The sequence below is a fragment of the Erithacus rubecula genome, assembly GCF_903797595.1.
Source record: "Erithacus rubecula genome assembly, chromosome: 28".
NCBI lineage: Eukaryota > Metazoa > Chordata > Aves > Passeriformes > Muscicapidae > Erithacus > Erithacus rubecula.
In genome coordinates this window covers 4318101-4340321 of record NC_136680.1, presented here as the reverse complement: position 1 = coordinate 4340321, position 22221 = coordinate 4318101, and the positions used below count along the sequence as shown (strand labels likewise).

Below are 22221 nucleotides of genomic sequence, written 5' to 3'. Positions count from 1 at the left end.
AGCTTGCTCTGTTACTCCTGGCATCCCCACCACAGCACCTGCAGGGACCCCCTCCTACAGCAGGACATCAAAGAGGCACCTCGGGGGAAGGCATTAGAAAAGAACTCTTTTTTGTGCATTAGAAGAGTGAAGATTGAGCTGTCAGGTAATGACTTTGGAGTTGTGGAGAAGCCAACTTGATGGAAAGCTAAGAATTAATTGCAGATCAGACAAAAGCATGAAATAATAAAAGCTGGTACACCACACTTTCAGGTTTTACGGCCCTTCAGATCACTGAACCCCACTGAATGTGTGCAGTAGGCTAATTCAGGACAAGGAACTGGACTCATCTTGCAAATAAAAACATGTTAGGAACTTTTCAGGATTCAACTTTTTAGAAAAGCTCAAGTTTGGGGGTCTATACTCTACCTGGAGAAACATGTCCAGGTCTGGGTCTCCATCATCAGGAGGACGTGGAGCTGCTGGAGCCAGTGCAGAGGAACCAGGGAGATGCTGCAAGGGCTGGAGCCCCTCTGCTCTGGGGACAGGCTGGCAGAGCTGGGGGTGCTCACCTGGAGAAGAGAAGGCTCCAGGGAGAGCTCAGAGCCCCTGGCAGGGCCTAAAGGGGCTCCAGGAGAGCTGGAGAGGGACTGGGGACAAGGAATGGAGGGACAGGACACAGGGAATGGCTGCCACTGCCAGAGGGCAGGGCTGGATGGGATATTGGGCATGAATTGTTCCCTGGGAGGGTGGGGAGCCCTGGCACAGGGTGCCCAGAGCAGCTGTGGCTGCCCCTGGATCCCTGGCAGTGCCCCAGGCCAGGGTGGACATTGGGGACAGGGGGGTGTCCCTGCCATGGCAGGGGTGGCACTGAGGGGCTTTGAGGTCCCTTACAGCCCAAACCAGTCTGGAATTCTGCATATCAGAAAACTTGTCATTTGTAAATGCAAATGAAACCAGATTTCTTCAGCAAAGCACTTCTGATTTTTTTCCTACTGAAGATAAACCAGTTCAGGTCACTCCTTGCCCAGTTCTGTGTAGTCTCCAACTACTGGTGTTTGTGACTCTGCAAGGTAAGAAAAATCCACTCTGAGACTTAAAGAATTGACTAAAAGCTTTCCCATTGGAGGCCAGTGTTATTTCCTACTGTAGCTCATGTTATCAGCTAGTCAGCAGATATTGGTAAGAAATTAGCAATACCAAATGAGATGGCTAAGCAATGCCCTGACAATTCCAAGTGCATTTGGTGGGTCATTCTGGAGTTCAAAACGTTTTTCTCTCCCCACCCTCCCAAATGTTCTGTCACTGTAAATACCATTTAGCACACACTGTTCTGTGCTGTTCTCTCCTACACTCCAGCTACTCACGGGATCAGCCTGGGGAGGAGGGGGAGAAAGGTTTTTCCCTCATTAATTCAAGTTGATCCCTGCTAATCTGAGAACAAATCCAAATTTTTAGCTCACTACAGCCCATAGAGGACATTATTTTCTGTGCTGCAGAATTAGGACACCACCTTCCCGTGGCTGTGTTTCATTAAAGCAGGAAGGTAAAATAGGCAACACCAGGATCCTCAACCGACCCCAAAGTCTGGAGCAATTCCAGCAGATGCAGAAATTCCTGTTCAGAGTGACAACAGCTAGGAATATGCATTTTATGTGATAGGGAAGAAGTGATATTATACAAGTATTTGCATGGGCATCTGGGCTTTGGAGATTGTTCTTATGCACATAATCCCAAATAACCAGGATTTCCTGATAGGAAAAAAAACTTACTTTTTCCCCATTAAGCATACTCCAGCCTCCTCCCCCTTTAAACACATTATTCCACACTCTTTCCAAGGAGCAGGATGATCAGTCCAGACAGAATGGTCCCTCCTTAAAGCAAGACAAAAGCACATGACTCAGAAGTCCTTCCAGGTGTCCTGCCTCATTCATATCCCACAGAGCAGAAATCACTATTTAGATGGGATATTGGGCAGGAATTGTTCCCTGGGAGGGTGGGGAGCCCTGGCACAGGGTGCCCAGAGCAGCTGTGGCTGCCCCTGGATCCCTGGCAGTGTCCCAGGCCAGGGTGGACATTGGGATTGGAGCAGCCTGGGACAGTGAAGGTGTCCCTGCAGGGCAGGGGTGGCACTGGATGAGCTCTAAGGTCCTTCCCAACCCCAAACCCCAGCCATGGTGTCAGAGCCTCCCCAGGCAGGGTTTATTTAACATGCCTGCATTCCCAGAGTCCAGCCATGTCATCCCTGACTCTCTTCCTGGTGTGCTCAGTTTACAAGCAAGAAAACTCCTCCCTTTCCTTGCTCAACAGCCAGTTCAGCAAGTTCAATTTCAGATGTGAATGGAGCCAACTTTTCCTGGGCAGAATCACCTCCAAGAGCTCTGCTGGCCAAATCCAGACTGCATCAAATCCATTCCAACTCATTCTATGGTTTGCACAAAATGTAATCCAGCTAGAATTCAGTAAAAAAAAAAACCACTCCCCAAAGAGCAGGGTTATGACATTCCCTTTAAATCTTTAAATTTTGTAAAATGAAGTGGAGAGGAAAAAACTGTAGCCATCAACTCCCTATGCAGAAGAGAATACTAATGAAATGTAAGCTTTGCCCCAATTCCTGCTTTTAAGTACATTATTTACTAATCATGTGCTTAACAACTTATACCTCAAGCTGCTTCCTCCACCCTGGGGACAGATCTGATGATGGCAGACACTTTATGCCCATCAGTCACGTCCAGGACTGAGATAAGACAAACTAATCCAGTTGTTACTGCAGCAACATAAAAAAAAAAAAAAAAAAACATCATGGGCAGTGAAAATAAACAGTTGATTCCCTTACTTTGGAAAGCAGGTAAAGTTATTTTACTTTATTTGGCCATGAAAGGAGTCCTGGGTCCCTTTTGGCACTTTGGACAAGCAACTCCTCCACATGAATGAAAACATAACAAACTTTGTAAACTGAAGGAAAGAGCTGAACTGGGAAAGCAGGGGGTGGGGAATAAGAGTTGGCAGACATTTAAACCTGATATTCAGTGCTCCATAACCTGAGTATCAGCATCTCAATCACCTGTTATGGTCTCTTGAAGGTATGTGGAGATTCAAGGAAAAGTAGATAAAGACATCACCAGATATTAAACAAGTTTTTAACAAGTGTCAGAGTAAGAATGCTCTGGTCACAAGGACACCTCTGGTGTGGGATATGAACTGGTGGAGTTGAGATCCAAAGGCCACAAGGGAATAGACTCAAACTAAGCCAGGAGAGGTTTGGACTGGATATTAGGGATTGTTTTTTTCACAGAAAGGGCTGTCCAGCCCTGCCACGGGCTGCCCTAGGCAGTGGAGGAGTCACCACTGCTGGAGTGCTCAAAAGCAGTGTGGATGTGATGGATGTGACCATGGGCACATGGTTCAGTGCTGAACGTGGTGGGGCTGGGCTGATGGGTGAACTTTATTATCCTAAAGATCTTTCCCCACCTTCACAATTCTGTGACTCTCTATCACCAACCTGCCCAAGAGATGGGACACCCTGGCAGCCTCTCCCTGGGTGAGGACACAGGAGAGCATTCTGCAACAGGAATGAACTGCTTTCCATCAGCTTCCCTCCACATTCCCCAGATGTCCAGATCTAAATCTCTGTGTGTTCTTTCTGCCCATGACAGAACCCCCAGAGCATCTCCACTGGGAGAAGTGGAAAGGGCAGAGCACAAAACTCCAGGTAAGGGCTTGAGGCAGACCAGAAGAACCTCTTCTTTGTGAGAAACATTTAATTCAACACGGTGACTTACAAGAGGACAGATTTACAGAGCAGTAACTGTAACAGACTGTTCAGAAAGGAAAATAATGGTGGCTGCCTGCAGTGCCAGGTACAGCTCCCCAAAGCAGCACCTGGCAGAGCAGCAGCAAAGCACAATTCAGCCTCCTTGCAGTACCCAAATGAGCAATATCAACCAATTTTGTGTTTTCAAGCCTTTAAGAAAAGAGTGAATAAAGGATCAATGACTTTGGCATGGGATATTTTTCAGGGATCACTAAGCTGCACTACTCCCAAAGACAATTCCCTGTCCCCTGGCTGTCCCTGCTAATCTTTCTCACACAATAAAGGCTCTGGGAGCTACTTTCTTCCCCAAGTTTTGGGATACCAACAACTTATACAATTGGTTGGTGGCACAATATTTAATCCACCACTTTGTAGTGTTCTCTCAGCCCAGACAGCCACACACAGATTATGCCATGGATACCCTAAGATGAAAATAATTTTTGCAACCCAGTCAACACATTCCCCATGCTATCAACTCATCTTCCTCCCCTTGTCTCCCTTCCCAGAAATATCCATTTTTAGCCCCAAGTTATGCCAATATGCTCAAAGATGTACTGGATGAGACTGAGGAATCAATCAAGGTACCCATGGTGAAGCTGAATACTTATAAACACATTAAGGCAGGTTTCACATCAGTCCAATTTTTGACACAAAATGCTGGTCACTTCACTGCACATGCAAATAAGAAAGATTCAATACTTAATAAAAAGCTTTAAATTCATTTTTTAGATATCAATTATAGAAAAATCAACCTTTTTCCTTTCTTTTTTTGTTTTTTTTTAAAGAGGTCAGAACATTACTGCACACAAAAGCAGGTGTGTAGTCACACCTGTTGGAATGGATCCCCTTCCCTCTACACTGAGGAACAGAGGGCAGGTTCTTGGCACCAGAAGAGAAAGAGGAGGAAGTTTTCCTCATTTTCAGACAGAAATGAGTCAATCCTTCCATCCCCAGTTGAGAAAGTCCTTCTGACTGGACTCAAACCAAAGTAAAATATACCTCAGGCTGGGTATATTTGCCTCCAGGACTGTTCAGAATGTCTGGACACACAGACTTCTGTATCCAAACCATGGTGTGGAATAACCCAAATCCCCAATTTCCAGAGCTGGCAGCCCAGTCCTCAAGTGCAGCTTCCCCTCCTCACCAAGCTCAGGTGGGAGAGGCACTGGCAGCTCAGCTCTGAGACTGCACTTCCAAGACCAATGTGATCTTGTGAGGAAATGGCAATTCAGTGACTGCAATTCACACATGGAATGAACCATTCACAACATGAAATGACCTCCCTACAGTCAGGTACAAACAAGTAGCCCACAGCAGAGTAGCCAAGGAGTGAAACAGCATCTCCCTCCCTTGGGTTAGAGAAAAAACTGTTTCTGTGGGTCATTAAAAGTACTTCAATAGAAAAGCTTAAAAATGTATCACCCAGCACCGACCCACAAAAAGTAATACCAAAAAAAATAAAATAAAAAAAGCCAGCAAATTCAGATCCTAGGATTTTCCCTCCCACCATGTAATATTCCTTTATCCCCTCCCACTTCTGCATTCCCAATCACCCTAACCCATTAGAAAAAGGAAGGGGAGTAGAGTTTAGTCAAGTTCCATCAGCAAAACTCCCCAGAAATGAATGAACCATCAGCTTCCACATGTCCTGAAGTCCATCCAAAGGTTCTGGGGTACAGTTGGACTGGTGGTGCACTCTTGGCTCTGTGAATGGTTGTGCTGACCCTGCTGAATGGGTTTATACTGGGAATTTTTAGATGGAACTCCCTGAAAGAGGAAAAAAAAAACAACCTTGTAACTCAAGAAGGATTTTTGGATCTTTTCTTAAAAGGAGCAATCCCACTGTCACAGCACATGCATGTCTTTATCTCCTGGATTTCACCTGCAGCAGTCAGTTTGTTCTGGCTCCTGCCTGTTGCCAGACCTCTAAAGCAGAAAGGAATTCAAGGTATTCACTGTCCAAATAAAGCTACTGTTGGTGATACAGGAAAATGGGAAAAAAAGGAGCTCAGATAAATGATGAGATCTCCCAAAGGCCAAACAGATTGCACTTTATAATCAACCCTCAAGCTACAGGGATTGCTTAACAAAATCAAATCTTCCTCCTACCTGAAATCCCCATTCCCTCCAAAGGAGCTCTTCTGATACCCATCCTAAATAGACCCTTTCCCCCCCCACCACATTCTTGATTCTTATCTCAGAGGCTCTAGAGGAGGCCACTAAGTTGATCTTAGGGCTGGAGAACTTTTCCTATGGAGACAGGTTGAGAAAACTGGGGCTGAACCCTGAGCCTCCTTTTCTCCAGGCTGAGCTTGCCCAGTTCCCTCAGCCACTCCTGGTGCTCCAGAGCCTTCCCCAGCCCATCCAGCCTGGCCTGGGACACTGCCAGGGATCCAGGGGCAGCCACAGCTGCTCTGGGCACCCTGTGCCAGGGCTCCCCACCCTCCCAGGGAACAATTCCTGCCCAATATCCCATCCAGCCCTGCCCTCTGCCACTGGCAGCCATTCCCTGTGTCCTGTCCCTCCATCCCTTGTCCCCAGTCCCTCTCCAGCTCTCCTGGAGCCCCTTTAGGTCCTGCCAGGGGCTCTGAGCTCTCCCTGGAGCCTTCTCTTCTCCAGGTGGGCACCCCCAGCTCTGCCAGCCTGTCCCCAGAGCAGAGGGGCTCCAGCCCTTGCAGCATCTCCCTGGTTCCTCTGCACTGGCTGCAGCAGCTCCACGTCCTCCTGCTGCTGCTGCCCAGGGCTGGGGCAGCTCTGCAGGTGGGGTCTCATGCCCATCTCCCCCATTCCTGACCCAAGGTCACCACACCTTTCAGAGCACAGGCTAAAAACCAAAGATGAATCAAAGGTGAGACACAGCACTATCACCTTACCTGGACTATACATTTTCCATCTCCTGGTCATGGTCCTGCTCTTCCTCCTCCTCTTCCTCTTCTCCCTCCTCCTCTGCTCCTTCTTTCTCTGAGGGAGGCTCCCCATCCCTGGCAATCTCCTCCACGTGGGCCAGCATGTCAGCCATCAGGGCCTCCTCCAGCCTCTTCCTCACCTGCTGCACCAGCTCCTCCTGCTTCCTGCCCAACACAAGGGACACCCAACATCAGCCCCAAGGCTGTCAAAGGAAAGGAGTCTCCAATCCCTCCAACATGAGACAAGCATGGAATGGAAAAGCCCTCTAAGAACTCCATTGTATAACAAAAACAAAAACCAAAACAAACCAAAACCAACCAATAAACAAAAACAAAACAAAACAAAAAAATAACCCAAAAACCCCCACCTGGCACTGTCATGTAAGTGGAGATGAAAAACACTTTAAAAATGTGTCCAGTGTTTATATGATGAGTCCTGCACCTGTTGATTTCTGGCTGAAATTTGGCTGAAATTCTAGCAGTTCACTGTTTTTTTAGCCTAATTTTTAACTCTTACTACTAATATCTAACAAGTCAGTCTATCCTGCACAGACTTTCAAAAATAAGATTGGAGAAAATGAAGTTTCAGGCCATTCATTTCTGCTCCTTTTCCTTCTGAGTCCAACCCTAAAAAGTCAAAGACTCAGCAAAGGAGTGATCAACAATCAGTAGCTCATGGGGCTCCCATCCAGCCCAGCCACAGCACATCAAAGTTACAAACAGACTGTTTTTCCTGGTTAGTTATGCCTCAGTCAAGCCCAGAAAAGCCATCCTGCAATTCCAAAAGATTTATCAAGCAGTCAAAGCAAGGACTGCCTTTAAACCCTTAATGAATGCAAATTGCATCTGCAGGCCTTTGGCACATGCAGTTCTTCATCAAAAGCTTAAAGCTGAGTTTGACCAATCCTGATTTAACAATGTTTCATTACTAAAGCAATCTAGAGCAGAATAAACTGCATCCTTGTTCTCTGTCACCACAGCAGGCACAGCTTGGATTTGGTCAATCCATAAATTTCATTTAATTCATTTACTGACAGAGGAAGATAAAGAGAATCCAATCCCAGTGTTTGGGATTTCTCCAATCCATCTCTGATCAGAGGTGCCTCAGTGAAGGGTCCCCCAACTCAGACACTTTTGTAAAAAAGTAAACTTGACATGAAAAACAAACATAAGCCTGAAACTCCAGAGTAACTGAGCACAGCCAAAATGTAAACCAGTGGGCTTTAAGCACATGACAGAGCTCAATGGAACTACTTTTGTCTACTGCTAGAGAGCCATTCAAATTAATTCCCAAGCCACAGTTCCATCAGATATTCAGAAAGAAAAGCACTGCTTGAGCACAAGGAACCTGGCTCCAGGACAGCAAGTGCTATTTCCAGTTCACACCTGATATCTTCATCTGTCACCATGAAGGCTTTGCAGAGAGGCTGGGAGGTGTTCAGCCAGACCCCAGGGTTCTTCTCCACAGCTGCAGAGAGCTGGCCAGTGATGGGCATGGTGCTGGTGTGCAGGGCACTGGCGATGGCAGAGAGCAGAGTCTCATCTGTGCAGCCCGGACCAACCCCTGCAGTGGGGAGGGAAATCCATAACCAGCACTGCCCCAGGCAGGGAGCAGGAAATCAGGACAATGGGAATTCAATTTTAATGGCAAAGCACAGGCTGTCAAGTTTGAAAGCTCACATGACAGAAATCTCAGACCTAAATGCTTCTAACAGCACCTGTGCAGCAATCCGAGGGTATTTAAACTTAGAGCAGTTCCTCATTTTGTTACAAGCAAAAAGAGCAAAAACCACCAAACTGGGAAGGGAAAATGTTTCTGTTCCTCTTGAATAATGCTCAGAGAGCTGGGGGTGCTCACCTGGAGAAGAGAAGGCTCCAGGGAGAGCTCAGAGCCCCTGGCAGGGCCTAAAGGGGCTCCAGGAGAGCTGGAGAGGGACTGGGGACAAGGGATGGAGGGACAGGACACAGGGAATGGCTGTCACTGCCAGAGGGCAGGGCTGGGTGGGATATTGGGCAGGAATTGTTCCCTGGGAGGGTGGGGAGCCCTGGCACAGGGTGCCCAGAGCAGCTGTGGCTGCCCCTGGATCCCTGGCAGTGCCCCAGGCCAGGCTGGATGGATGAGTTGCCAGGTGCCAAAATGCCAGCCCTGACTGAAGGGCACCCTCTGATTACCTTGCAACCCTTTGGGAAGGTCCATTGTCTTCACCAGCTCCTCTGCAATGTCAAAGGCATTCAGTCCACTCAACTTCTTCTCCCAGAAGAGCTGCAGGCAAAGCAGGTGGTGATTGGTATTTATTGGCACAACCAGAAATGGAGCTGACAACTCCACCAAATTCTGCCACCTCCAACACCAGGAACAACCCTCACTGCCAACCAGCCCCACAACTCCTCTCTCTCAATTTGCTGCCTTGGAAAACTCTCTCTGTTCTTCCAGGGCCTGGTGCTTTCACTGCTCTGAGCTGCAGCAGCAAGGCCAGGCTTGCCACAGAGTGAGACACCCCTTTTTACACCCTATTCCTCTCCTACATATCCCACAGAAAGTTAAGGAATGCAAGACCTGTGTTAAAGGTAAAGTATTATTTTCTTCCTGTCCAACAGTTTGGGTATTTCTGGTCCTTCACCAGATTTTGAGTCACAGTCTCTCCCCAGGCTTAAAAGCACTGGTGTGGTAGAAAGTCAAACACATCACCTTGACAGAGCTTTAACTTTGCACCTGGTGCAGGAGGGATATCAGGAGGACAGCAATGCATCACCTATCTTGCAAATAACCACATTTGTATGGAGATTTTGAGAAATCAAGAATTCACCTTGAACAGTCTGTGCATATCCCACCCCTTTTTCCTGCCTGTCAAAATCCAAGTGCAACTGACCCCACATGACTTTTCCAAAAAGAGGAATGAGGGCACACACAGCCCAAACACAGGCTGGATATACTCTAGTCTTTCAAATAGGTGATTTTTTTTTTTAATTTTAATTTTTTTTTTTGTTATCCAGAGAAGCTGTGGCTGCCCAAGTCCTGGAATTGTCCAAGGCCAGGCTGGATGGGGCTTGGAGCAACCTGGGATAGTGCAAGGTGCCCCTACCCATGGCAGGGGGTGGCACTGGATGGGCTTTTAAATTTTGCAGAAACATCTGCAGTCTGCTCAGCAGAAGTCAAAATATTCTGCAGTCCAGTCAAATATGTTAAACAGGAACACAAATCCAGCTTGGAATTGGAAGAGGACATTTTATCTTTAGTGCTCTCTTTTATAGCCTTAACTATAAAAACTGCAGGAATAGCAACAGAGTGAACATACAGGATCTACTTCCCCAGAAAACCATGGTAAGACTGCCAACCTGCTAAAAAACCAGAAAAAACTCCACCCCAACCACCAAAAAATCCCACCCATTTCAGGTAAGTTCTATCTCACACCTAGAGGTTCTAATTGAACTAAATTTATATAGTTCTTAGAAACTGCCTTCAAAAGGTGTTTGTTGAAGTTTTCAGAAAAGGTTTTCAGTGTTCCAACAGGTACAGCTCATTTTACCTGGACCTTCCCTTGTCCTGAGCACCCTCTGCTTTAACTTTGGTGTGTTCTCTTGCTTGTGATAAGAAAACCACTTTGATTTTGTATTTATAATAACATTGCACATGAATTTATGATCTCCTACTGGCAGAGGTGATTCCTGCTGATGTACAGACCCTTGCACTGCAACAAACACCACACTGGATGTGACCTGTGCAGGAACATGGATTTAATGGGACATGGAATTCTTACACAATTGCAACATTTGACAGTTATTCTAAACCTAAGTGTCCTCTGAAGTGGTTACAATGTCTGAATAATTTTGTAGCTGACACTTAATTAATGAAATTCAGGTTTAGCAACACCAGAAGTGTGATCTAACCAAACACTGGAATTTGTAAAACTCCAGTCCATAACCAGAGATTGGGAATGGGATTTGTTCTGATTTTAAGAGCTGGAAGCTCTGCAAGCCACTGCCTCAGTAAGATCAGATTTTTCCAAATTCTAAAGTGTCAGAGATCAGGAGTTCCAGGGAGTAATTTTTCAGCATCACAAACCTAAAGTGGATTATTTTGGGATCCTCCCAGTAGTAAATCCAGGAGTTTCTCAGCCTTACCTGCCTGGGCTGGTCCACAGCTTTCTGGGGGTCACTCTTCACCTTGTTGCTGGGGTGGTTAGTGATCTTGGTGACAGGCTGTTTGAAGATAGAAGCTGTCTGTCTCACAGGCAGGGCTGTGTTCAGATCAGGCTTGCCCTGTTTGAAACAAGAAGAAAAGGAAAAACCCACAAAAACAGTTTCAATTTGCTAAAATGCTATTACAGACACAAAGAAGTGCAGCAGGGAACAGTTCCTGGGCTTGAAATCTTGTCTAATCTCTAGTTATACAAGTTAGGCTGCTAAAAATACCTGACTAAATTCAAATCTTGCCTTAGACCTATCAAAGTTTTCCTCTCATCCTGTTTTAACATAGCAATCTCCTCCCATGTTAGTTCACACACATCAGTTTCACTCATTTTTAATGACTTTAGGAGTCACAACAAACCACGTGTAATCACTAAAAGACTGGATTACAACACAATAGTTGCAATAAATAAAAAAATTACAAACAGGGATTTAGAGGCTGGTTTCTGAATCCCAAAACCAATTCTTCTAAATCCAGTTGTGACCAACAAACAAATCAACACAGCTGGAAGCTGAATCCTTTTTTTTACCTTTGGTTTTGAACAAAGCTCAGCTTTTAAATGAAGCTCATAATCAATTTTGCACTACATAACTGCATTTTCTGTTAGGAAGGCTGTTCCTCATGCCCAAAATCTAACACACAACTCTTGGAATGGCTGCAGGACATGCTTTGTTCTCAGGATGCAAACACTGTGTCTGCTCCACAGATTTATTCATGAGATGTAGAAAAGATGCATTCAGGACAAATATAATTCTGAACCATCTGGGTGCTAATCCATTCAGAAGCCAGTGATAACATTTGTACATTTATTGAGAGTTTTGGGCAGAATTTTTAGCCTGAGAGGTGTGTGAGCTGCTGGTCTCTGCTTCAAGGCAGGTCTCAAAATATCACTGCAGCACCCAGGACTGCAAAAATGTTCCCAGCACTCTCGTGATGATCTTTGCCTGGCTGATGTATTTTTAAAATGAGCATTGTGCCTTTTGCACAGTGCTCAGGTGCACACACAGCAGCTTTTGGGTTCTGGGAAAGATTTTAGCACCTGATGAACATCCTTAGGAATGACCTGGGACAATCAATTCAGACAGGGAGCCTGTCACTGCCATCCTGACACCTCAACAATCTGAATTACCAGCTAGAGAATCTTTCATTTTGTTCTACATAGAGGCCTCACAGTCCTTTTCCCTCTTGCACTGTTTGCCCCAAATGCCACCTCCCCTTCCATCAATGCCAAAGCTGGGTCACCAGCACAGCCTGAGAGCTCCAGTGAGTCACTGGCAGGAGCTGCAGCATCTCCTCACCCCTGTGCACCTAAACCCCTCCTCTCCTCTCAAACCAAAGGCCAGGGCAGGGCAGAGATGCTGCACAGCCCCAGGAGGTGTGGGGGTCTGGAGGAGGTGAGCTCACACTCCAGGTAGGGAGATCATGGAATCATGGAATGGTTTAGCTTGGAAGGGACCCTAAAGCCCATCCAGTGCCACCTCCTGCCATGGCCAGGGACACCTCCCACTGTCCAAGGCTGCTCCAAGCCCCATCCAAACTGGCCTTGGGCACTGCCAGGGATCCAGGGGCAGCCACAGCTGCTCTGGGCACCCTGTGCCAGGGCTCCCCACCCTCCCAGGGAACAATTCCTGCCCAATATCCCATGACAGTGGCAGCCATTCCCTGTGTCCTGTCCCTCCATCCCTTGTCCCCAGTCCCTCTCCAGCTCTCCTGGAGCCCCTTTAGGCCCTGCCAGGGGCTCTGAGCTCTCCCTGGACCGAGGAAGGAGAACACTCCCAGTTCTCCCAGCCTGTCCCCAGAGCAGAGGGGCTCCTCTGCACTCATTCCCACAGGTCAATGTCTTTCTTGTGTTGGGAACTGAGGAAGGTGACAGTCTCTTCCCTGCCCTCCTTCACAGCACCAACCCCCTGGCAGCAGCATTTGTCCAACCCCTACCAATAGATGTTCTAACCCAGCTCCAAGTTCACACCTCAGCTATTCTGGGAGCCCAGGGCATACCCCTGCCCTCCTTGGGGGTCTCAAAACCCCCCTGGTGAGGGTCTCAAAGACTCCTGAGTGAGACCCTGGTGTCACAGGCACTGAATTCTAACCCCTGGGGAAAATTACAAACCCAGAGGGAATAGAAAACAAGCTATCAAAAATTAGCAAAGTGTAAATTAGACTTTTAGAACGTAGATAAATAGGTTTTTTGGAATGTTTATGATAAGTGACACATGGCCAAGACGGAGAATTTGGGGGATGAATACTTCTTCCTCCTTCTTCTCCATGTCATCCATGTTGGGTGACACGCTGGCATTTTAGACTGGATGGGGTCAGGGCTGGACCATTTAATAAAATTGTATTGTATTGGGAAAATTCTGTAAACATGTAATACATAGTACAAACTATATAAGATAAGCCCTGCCTTCACCAGGCAGATTCCACCATGGATGCCAGGCTGCAGAGAGCAAGAAAAAGGTCACTGAGATAAGAAACAATAAACACTCCTTGGTCTCCTGCAATCTCTCATCGGCTGCTACAGGGAAAACCAGGGTTTGAAGCACCTCATGTCCCTCTGGGGTGATCCTGGAGCAAAGCAGAACCCTCAGACTGGGACGAGCTCTGACACCTGCCCCTGCCCCAGAGCCTGCCCGGGCAGCCCCAGAGCAGCTGCTACCTTGGCTTGGCTGGAGCAGTCGTAGCGCATCCTCTGGCGGTTCTTGTTCACTTTGCTCATCAGCATCTTGCCGGTGCGGAAGTCGAAGGTGCCGAGCTCCATGGAGCTGCCCAGGTACCGCGCCAGCTGCGGCTTGCTGCGGAACTTCTTCCCGCTGGGGCTGCGAGCACAAGCACACTGCTGGGGAAACCCACCCTGCCTGCTGGCACAAGGCACCTCTGCAGCTCAGCAGGCTGGGTTGTTATTTCCCTCATGAGAAACACGTGCTGGAATGGCAGGAGTGAAGCCCACGATCAATGCTAGGACACGTGGTTTTGGTTTTTGTGTTGATTCCTTCTTGTGTGGAACACACGAGGTAAAATGTTTTTGTATGTCAAGAGGAAGATTCAGATCAGGTAAGCAAATGTAGGATAATGCACACAATAACCAGCCAGGGAGATCTCAGCACAGAAGCACTTTTCATTCAGTTGACTCTCACAGTAAATGCCTGTTTTCAAGTATAATTTCTTCTCCCAGGACTGTTACATTTGACCAGCACCACAAATGCTCCCTGTCTCCTCTCCCTGCCCTGATTCTATGTCTTTTGTAGCATCCTGAAGACTTCAGAAAAGGAAAAAATCAGAAGTTAACTACTGACAAGCTGCAAAACAAAGAATCACAAAATGATGCAAAGATAAATGTCAAAATCTCATAAAACTTTCCATGAATGGCAAAAGGGAAGAGAGATTGTTCTGTAACACTTGGGTTTCTATGAAGACTGAACCTGGAGAGCAGGCAGAAATTATTCCAAATCTTTACTGGTCTTTTCTTTGGGATTTTTTGTTGGTTTGTTTTTTTAATAATCCAACATCAGAAGCTAAAATAAGCCAGTGTGTTATGGCTGCAGAGTAAGACTATAAAGATAATAAGCACTAAGTATTCTTCACCTTCTCATTGAGCATCATAACACCTCTTTACTCCCTTGATTACCCTCACTTCTGGTTTTCTCCACCTTGCATTTTCAATCCTAGTTCACATCCAGGAGAAGCTTGTTCCCTGTATATTCATCCCACTATCAAGGGTTAAGGGATAGGAAGACATTTTGAAACCAAAAATGCCAGTTACCACCTTATCTGACACTGGGTCTTAACAACAACAAAGCAAAACAAAAAGAAAAGTCTATTTTCACATGTTGTCTCTTGCCTGAAGCTTTATTAGGGGAAAACCAGCAGAGAATTTCTGGTACAGGACAGTGACAAAGCAATTAGGCTAAGTCAGACTCTGCATGAAAAAGAAATAGGTTAAGAAAAAAACAAACCCAGAAAGTACCAAAGTATTAAAAGCTCTCCAAAAACTGAGATAAATTTAATATAAATTACACTAAAACTGAAATTAGAATAAGTCTCTCGAAGGAGTTAAGACTGAAAGGTTGTGGTGATCCCACACAGCATCTGCTTAGGAAGCTCCTGGCTCCAACTGCTCCAAGCTGCTTATCCTGCCTGGATCTCCTCCCTGCCACCACCACTGCTCACACATCCCAGTGCTCATGCAAATGAACCAGTGAGGAAAATAATCCATCTTTGGAGGGCAGGGAGAAGAGGAGGAAACACCCCCTCAGTGGTTATTCCTCAGCTGGACCAGCTCCCTGTGGAGCTGCACTTGGGCCAGGACACAACACAGAGCAGGACCAAGCAGCCAGGAACAGAGCCTGTATCCAGCCTCAGATTTGTGAATCCCTTTTTTATACTATAAAGGGAGTTATTTGCCTCCATCAGAGAGAGGAGTAAGCAACTCCAGCAGCTTTAGGGCAGAGCTGTCGCTGCCAGTGAAGCCAGGAAGAGAAACTCCTGCAACATGAAGAACATGGCACTGCTTCCTTTTCCAAGATCTGCTGCTCCAATTTAGGGTTTAGTGTCTTAGCAGGTTTAAAAATAACACATTAAAGTGCAGAGTAACTTCCAGAACAGTCAGTACAGTCAAAGACAAGATTTTAAGCGAACAGAGCCCTTCATCTCTATGTGTTTAGTACGTGCTGTGGTCATTTTGAACTGAAAAGCTGCTCAGAGTCTCAAAAAACCCACCTGAAATGACTGAGAGTCCTGTCTCTTCCTGGGGAACCTTGGCCCAAAGGAAAAGCACTGAAATGTTCAGAAAAAAAAACTTTTATTCTGATTAGTCTTGCAAAAGGCAGGATCATCCCCAGGCTCTCTGGGACAACAGCAGAACAGGGAGCAAAGCTATGACCAAAAGGTGACAGTGAAGGGAGAAAGGAAGGGGTGGGGTGCCCTGGAGCTCCTGGGGACCCATGGCAGGACCATGCAGGACATTGGGGCACCTACACACACCTGGGAGGGACAGAGGAGGGAGAGGGAACCCAAACTTGAGCAGGACTCCTGCTGCACACCAGGACACACAGAAACTCCCTGAACACCACAGAACTCTGAGCCCTGTTAAGGTGCCCTTTAAATGTCACAGAATACAGAATTTAGCTCCTTCTGCTCCTCCTGCACTCCTGGTTTTGCACAAAGATGTTAAGAGGCCCCAGATCGAGCCATTTTGTTACAAAGCTGCAAAGCCCAAGCTCTGCTGTGTGCCATCCCCCCAGGCAGGGACGCTGAGAGCTGGATTGATCCGGGCTCCCAATGAGGCTCTGTCACAGCTGCCCGCGTGTGAAAGGCAAGGACACGGCCAAGTTGCAAAGCAGTTTACAAGTTGCAAAGGATTTTGCACGCTCGTCCATCAGCAGCTCCGGGGCTTTATTCGCTGGGGCTGCCCGGCTCCCGCTAACAAAACAGATCTGGCTGCTGGGAGCCACCCCGAGGCACCCCCAGCCCCCATTCCCAGACTTTTCCCTGCGGATTAATCCACGTCCAGGGCAGCCCATTGAAGGGCCCGGCCTGCCAGGTGCCCCTGCTCTCCATGTGCAGCTCACCCTTTGTTTCCTGCCTTATATTCTTTAAGGAGAGAGCGGCTGCCCAGGCCCTCTCCCCTCCTCCCTCATCAGAGTCTCCTCCCCTCTGCTCTCCCATTTAGCCTGCACAGGATCTGCACAACTTGGGAAGCAAGGGACAAAAGGAAAAAAAGAAAAAAAACCAACAAAAAAAACCCCTGAGCAAACCCAGCCACCGCCTGCCTGCCTCTGGAAGAAATGGAGGCAGGAATAAGCCAGGGAAAACGGGGCACTGAAAGCAGAGCCTCAGAGCCTCATTCCCTCGCTGATGGGGCAAGGGAAGAACACAAAACGATACCCCTTCTTGCTTTCCATCGTGCTCCCTCCCTCGCTTCTCTCTCCAGCTGTGCTCCAGGCAAATCCCAGCACCAGGGGCCCCGGGAGGGCTGCAGGACCGCCCGATGGTGCTCAGGAGAGGGACCCAGAACAGCGCACAGCCACCGCTGTCAGCGCCCCTTTCACAGCTGCTCACTCCACCCCGGGATGCAGCACCCACAGCCAGCCCGCCTCAGGCCCCCCGCAGCTGGGTTATGCTGGGATGGGCTGGCACAGCCCAAAAAACCACGGCAGACCAGGTGGGGACACCTCCAGCTGCCACAGCCCAGCCCACCCCTTACACACCCCCACACACCCACAGCCCCATCCCACACCCACAGCCCCATCCCACACCAATGCACACCCACAGCCCCATCCCACCCCAATGCACACCCAACAGCCCCATCCCACCCCAATGCACACCCAACAGCCCCATCCCACACCAATGCACACCCACAGCCCCATCCCACACCCACAGCCCCATCCCCACCCCTGCACACCCACAGCCCCATCCCACACCAATGCACACCCACAGCCCCATCCCACACCAATGCACACCCACAGCCCCACCCCAATGCACACCCACAGCCCCATCCCCACATCCACAGCCCCATCCCCACCCCTGCACACCCACAGCCCCATCCCACACCCACAGCCCCATCCCCACCCCTGCACACACCCCCACACACCCACAGCCCCATCCCATCACACACCCACAGCCCCATCCCACACCAATGCACACCCACAGCCCCACCCCAATGCACACCCACAGCCCCATCCCATCACACACCCACAGCCCCATCCCATCACACACCCACAGCCCTATCCCCACCCTAATGCACACCCACAGCCCCATCCCCACACCCACAGCCCCACCCCAATGCACACCCACAGCCCCATCCCACCCCAATGCACACCCACAGCCCCATCCCACCCCAATGCACACCCACAGCCCCATCCCCACATCCACAGCCCCATCCCCACCCTCACACACCCACAGCCCCATCCCCACACCCACAGCCCCATCCCACACCCACAGCCCCATCCCCACCCCTGCACACCCACAGCCCCATCCCCACACACCCCCAAGGGATGATGCCCCCCGCTCCACAGGGCAAGGGGGGTGGGGGGCTATCTTCCCTCAGCAACTTGGACTCCAACCATACCAATAAATCCCCCCTCAAAACCCCAAACAAAGCACTTGGACACACACAAAATCTCCCAAATTTCCAGAAGCATCACATCCCTGAAGAAGAGCCCAATGGCAGCTCTGTAACACCCTGGTGCTACAGACACAAATACAACCAGGTGATTCTGTAGGACTCAACTCGGGCATCGTGGAATTGTTAAGGATGAAAAAGACCTTTAAGATCATCAGATCCAACCATGACCCCAGCATCACCACCATGTTCACCAACAAACCATGTCCCAAAGTGCCACATCCACATGTTTTTTGAACATTTCCAGGGATGATGATCCCTCCACCACTACCCTGGGCAGCCTGTTCTACTCCTTTACAACCCTTTCCATGAAAAATATCTCCCCAATACCCAACCTAAATGTTCCCTGGTGCAACTTGAGGCCACTTCCTTTTCCTGTGAAAAATCATGAGCTTTCCTGCAGGCAAACCAGAGCAACAGAGGAAAAGCAAAGCATAGACTCAGTAAAAGCATTCTGCTCCACATCTTTTAAAAAAAAGATTGTACTGATGAAAATACCCTTGGAGGAGTGTTAAAAACATTCCCTTCCAACTTCTTACATTTGTGCTGCAAAGGTAAGGAATTCTCAACAAAATAAGTTTCACACTAGAGTGTGAAGTTTCCCAGCACAGTGATGTCAACAACCTGAGGCAGAGACAAGCAGAGATCCCAAATTTCTGACACTTGGTCATCAAACCTTCAGGAGAAAAACACTCTGAAGAAAAAAGCCCCACAAAGCAGCACTAAATTCTCCTTCTCCTGTGCGAGAACTCCGAGTCTGAAGAGAGCCAAAACTCTCTCAAAGACAACGTGCCACTTGGACAAAACCCCTGTCACGATTTTCTTCCTGAAATCCTCCATCCCTGCACTTTCCTGCTCACTCTGAATCCAGCCCACAAGTCCCATCCTACCCTCCTAAGGATGAGGCTCGAGGAATGGCTTTAAAAGCCTGCCCAGGTACTCACACCTCGAGGAAGATGTAATTTCCAGCCAGAGACTGGCTCACACACACCTCACAGGGGTTTTCCACAAGCCCTCCCTGCATCTGTATATCCCCGGGAGCTGGACAGAACAACCACCCAGCTAAACAACAGGCAGAACTCGCACAGGTATTACTGAACTGCCACACCTGTATTTGCCACTCTGAGGTAATGCAAAATGCAACAGAAACCAAAAAATTAATGCAACAAAGCTCCATTCTACCTTTGATCTCTGTCCAAATTGATACAAAGGGAAAGCCCATAATTTGGGAATAAAAGCGTGCTACTTATCCTCTCTCCCCCTTTTTTAAAAGTTCAGCTCAGACACTGCAACTTAACAAACAAGTTTTTGGAAAAACAGGATCTTTGAAGCTTTCAGCTGCTGCTGGAGGTCTCATCCTGCCCTCAGCCCCGGAGCTGCAGCAGCAGAATCAGCTTTATGCTCTCGAGGATGGCATTTTCTGGTTCACTCACCCTTTTCTCACAACCACAATCTGATTCTAAAAATGAAACCTGAAGCTAAAGCTGCGGCTGCCCCATTCCTGGAAGTGTTCAAGGCCAGGCTGGACGGGACTGGGAGCCACCTGGGCCAGGGGAAGGTGTCCTGGCAGGGGACGGAACGAGACGGGCTTCAGGGTCGCTCGCAACCCAAAGCGGCCCGTGAGGATTCTGTGCCAGGTGCACAAGTTGATGGTACGGATTTTCCCGACAGGCAGGGCCAGGTGAGGACACAGGGACAGCTCCCGCCGCGCTCCCAGCCCTGCCGGACCCGAGTTTCACACCTCAGCCCGCGGGTGCGGGGAGGATCCATATGGCCACCGAGAGCCCCGTGAGCCACGCAGGGCTATAAATAGCGCCCCTCAGCTCCCGGGCCAGGCGCTCCCCCACCGCCACACACCCGGCAAGGCGCACCGCCGCCAGCAGCCGACGCTGTCCCCCGGAATTCCGAACTACACGCAAAACACAGCAGAGCGAGCCCCGAGAAAGAAGGAACAGCCCTGCTGCTCATTTGAGAATAAAGAGCCCCGGGTGTTGGCAGGGCAGCAGCCGCTCCGGGGGGCGCGGGGGCTGCTCACGGCGCTCCCCCATCCCTGAGGGGGCCGAGCACCCCCGGCTGCCCCGGGCCAGAGCTCCGCCGCCTTCCCCTCCACCTGTGGCTGCAGCCCCGGCCCGGCCCCGCGGCCCCCCCCGCGCCCGGGGCGGCCCCGCCGAGCGCTCCCACCTCTTCCGCTCCATGGCGGCTCCTCCCGGCCCGCTCCCGCCTGGCTCCGGCCGCCTCCCGCCGCCTCTTCCCGGCCGCCGCGCTCGCCGCCCGCCGCCGCCTCTTCCGCGCTCCCGCTGCCCCCGGGAGGCGGCGCCACGGCCCCGGCTCGTCCCGCTGCCGCTGCCGGTCCCGCTCCTTCCCCGGTGCCGTTCCCGCGGGCGCCGCCGGGCCCTGGCCCCGCTCCCGCCGGCCGGTGTGCGCCGCTCCCTCCGCCCGCCCCTTCCACCCACCGAGCCGCCTCCCACCGCCCGCCGCGCCCGGATCCCTCCGCCCGCATATAGTCCCTCCCCCCGCCGCCCCCGCGCGGGACCCCCCCCCGTCCCAGCCCCGTTCCCCCCGGCGAACCCCCGCGGTCCCGGCCTCACCCCAGCGCCGAGCGCCGCGGGCCCCCCCGGTGTCCCGGCAGCGCCGCTTTGGGCATCTTCCCCCGCGCCCGCCCCGGCCGCACTGGCGGCCCCGCGACCCCCGGCCCCGCCCCGCGCCCCGGGGATGCGGACCCGCCCGGACCCCCGGGGACAACCGGCCCCTCGCCGTGGGGCTGCCCCCGGGGCATTCGGGGGGTTTGTTCCGTGCCACAACAGCATACAAAAAATAAACCCAAAAAAAAAAAAAAAAAAAAAGTCCAACAAAAAATGGGGGAAATCCGCACACGAGGAGCTGGAGTGAAGACAAAGCAATGAAAAGTTTTTCAGGAAAGCGCGTAAACCGACACCTACCGCAGCTGCAGTAGCAAATTCCCTAGTGTGGTACCGCCAGGAGAGGTTTCTGCCTCCTGCTACCGCGGAACATCCACCTGGGAGCCCCAGCTTTGGGAAGGAGAAACCACCCAGCACCTGGATTCCGGCAGCTCGTGTTCCTCGCCATTCCAGTATCCACATGCTGGGAAGCACCACAAGGCAGCATCCTTCCCAAAGCAAGTCAGAGGAATCAATTTTCCTTTAATGAATGATGTATTAGATTTTCGTAAAAAATCCTGCTTGGAGCAGCAGTCGGAAGGGATCAGTGTCAGACATTACAGCAGAGGTGCCCATAGCAGTGTGCCCACTCTCTCCAGCCACCACACTGATCTGACCCCAAACTCTGTGTCAACAGCCTGTGCTTCCTCCAGTCCTCAACTTAGAATCCTGGAATATCTTGGGTTGGATGAGACTCACAGGATCATGAGTGCAACCCCTGTCCCTGCCCAGACCCCCAACAACCCCCCCTGAGCATCCCTGAGAGTGTCCAAACGCTCCTGCAGCTCTGGCAGCCTTGGGACCATTCCCTGGGGAGCCTGGGCAGTGCCAGCACCCTCGGGGGGAAGAACCTTTCCCTGAGCTCCATGCCAAGGCCTGACACAGCTCCAGCCCTTGCTGGGCTCCTGTTCCTGTCCCAGAGCAGAGCTCAGCCCCTGCCCCTCTGCCTCCCCTGGGCAGGAGCTGCAGCCCCCGAGGAGTCTCCCCTCAGTCTCCTCTGCTCCAGCTGAACCAGCCCAGTGCCCTCAGCTGCTCCTCAGCCCTTCCCCAGCTCCCTGTCCCTCCTTTGGACACTCTCCAACAGCTTTGGCTCCTTCTGACCTTGTGGTGCCCGAGGTGCCCCAGCACTGGAGGTGGGGCTGCCCCAGTGCAGAGCAGGTGGGACAATCCCTCCCTGGCCTGGTGCCCCAGGACACGGTGGCCCTTTGGGCTGCCAGTGGTGACTCAGATCCAGCCTGGCACCCACCAGGACCCCCAGGTCCCTTCCCAGGGCGCTGCTCTCCAGCCTCTCATTGCCAGCCTGTCCCTGCATCCAGGGCAAGAACCAGCACTGGCCATCGTTAAACATCACATGTTAGGTATCACTTATTACCTTCTTTTTCCAAGTCGGGGCTCACTCACTCGTTTCGAACTCCCTCGCTGGAAAAGCAGCAGGAGATGGAGGGAGGATGTGAGAGGAGTCACGGATGGAGGGACGCCCACACCCCCACAGTGGGCTGCAAATTGTCCAGACTGCGGCCCAAACTGGAAACAAT

At 50.3% G+C, this 22221-nt stretch overlaps 1 protein-coding gene across 2 annotated transcripts; it reads right to left on the bottom strand.

Annotated features, from left to right (window-relative positions):
* Positions 1–3722: 3722 nt before the first annotated feature.
* Positions 3723–20453, bottom strand: MBD3 (methyl-CpG binding domain protein 3). Of its 2 annotated transcripts, XM_079328594.1 has the most exons (8): positions 20190–20453; positions 15605–15661; positions 13545–13704; positions 10822–10959; positions 8872–8962; positions 8086–8263; positions 6667–6864; positions 3723–5560 (listed from the first exon to the last, which is right to left on the bottom strand). In XM_079328594.1, the coding sequence occupies exons 1-7, from the start codon at positions 20201–20203 to the stop codon at positions 6672–6674; spliced, it is 831 nt and encodes a 276-aa protein (XP_079184720.1). In that variant the 5' UTR covers positions 20204–20453; the 3' UTR covers positions 3723–5560; positions 6667–6671. The 2 variants fall into 2 exon arrangements, with proteins under 2 accessions (XP_079184720.1, XP_079184721.1); XM_079328595.1 differs by lacking the exon at positions 15605–15661.
* Positions 20454–22221: the final 1768 nt, after the last annotated feature.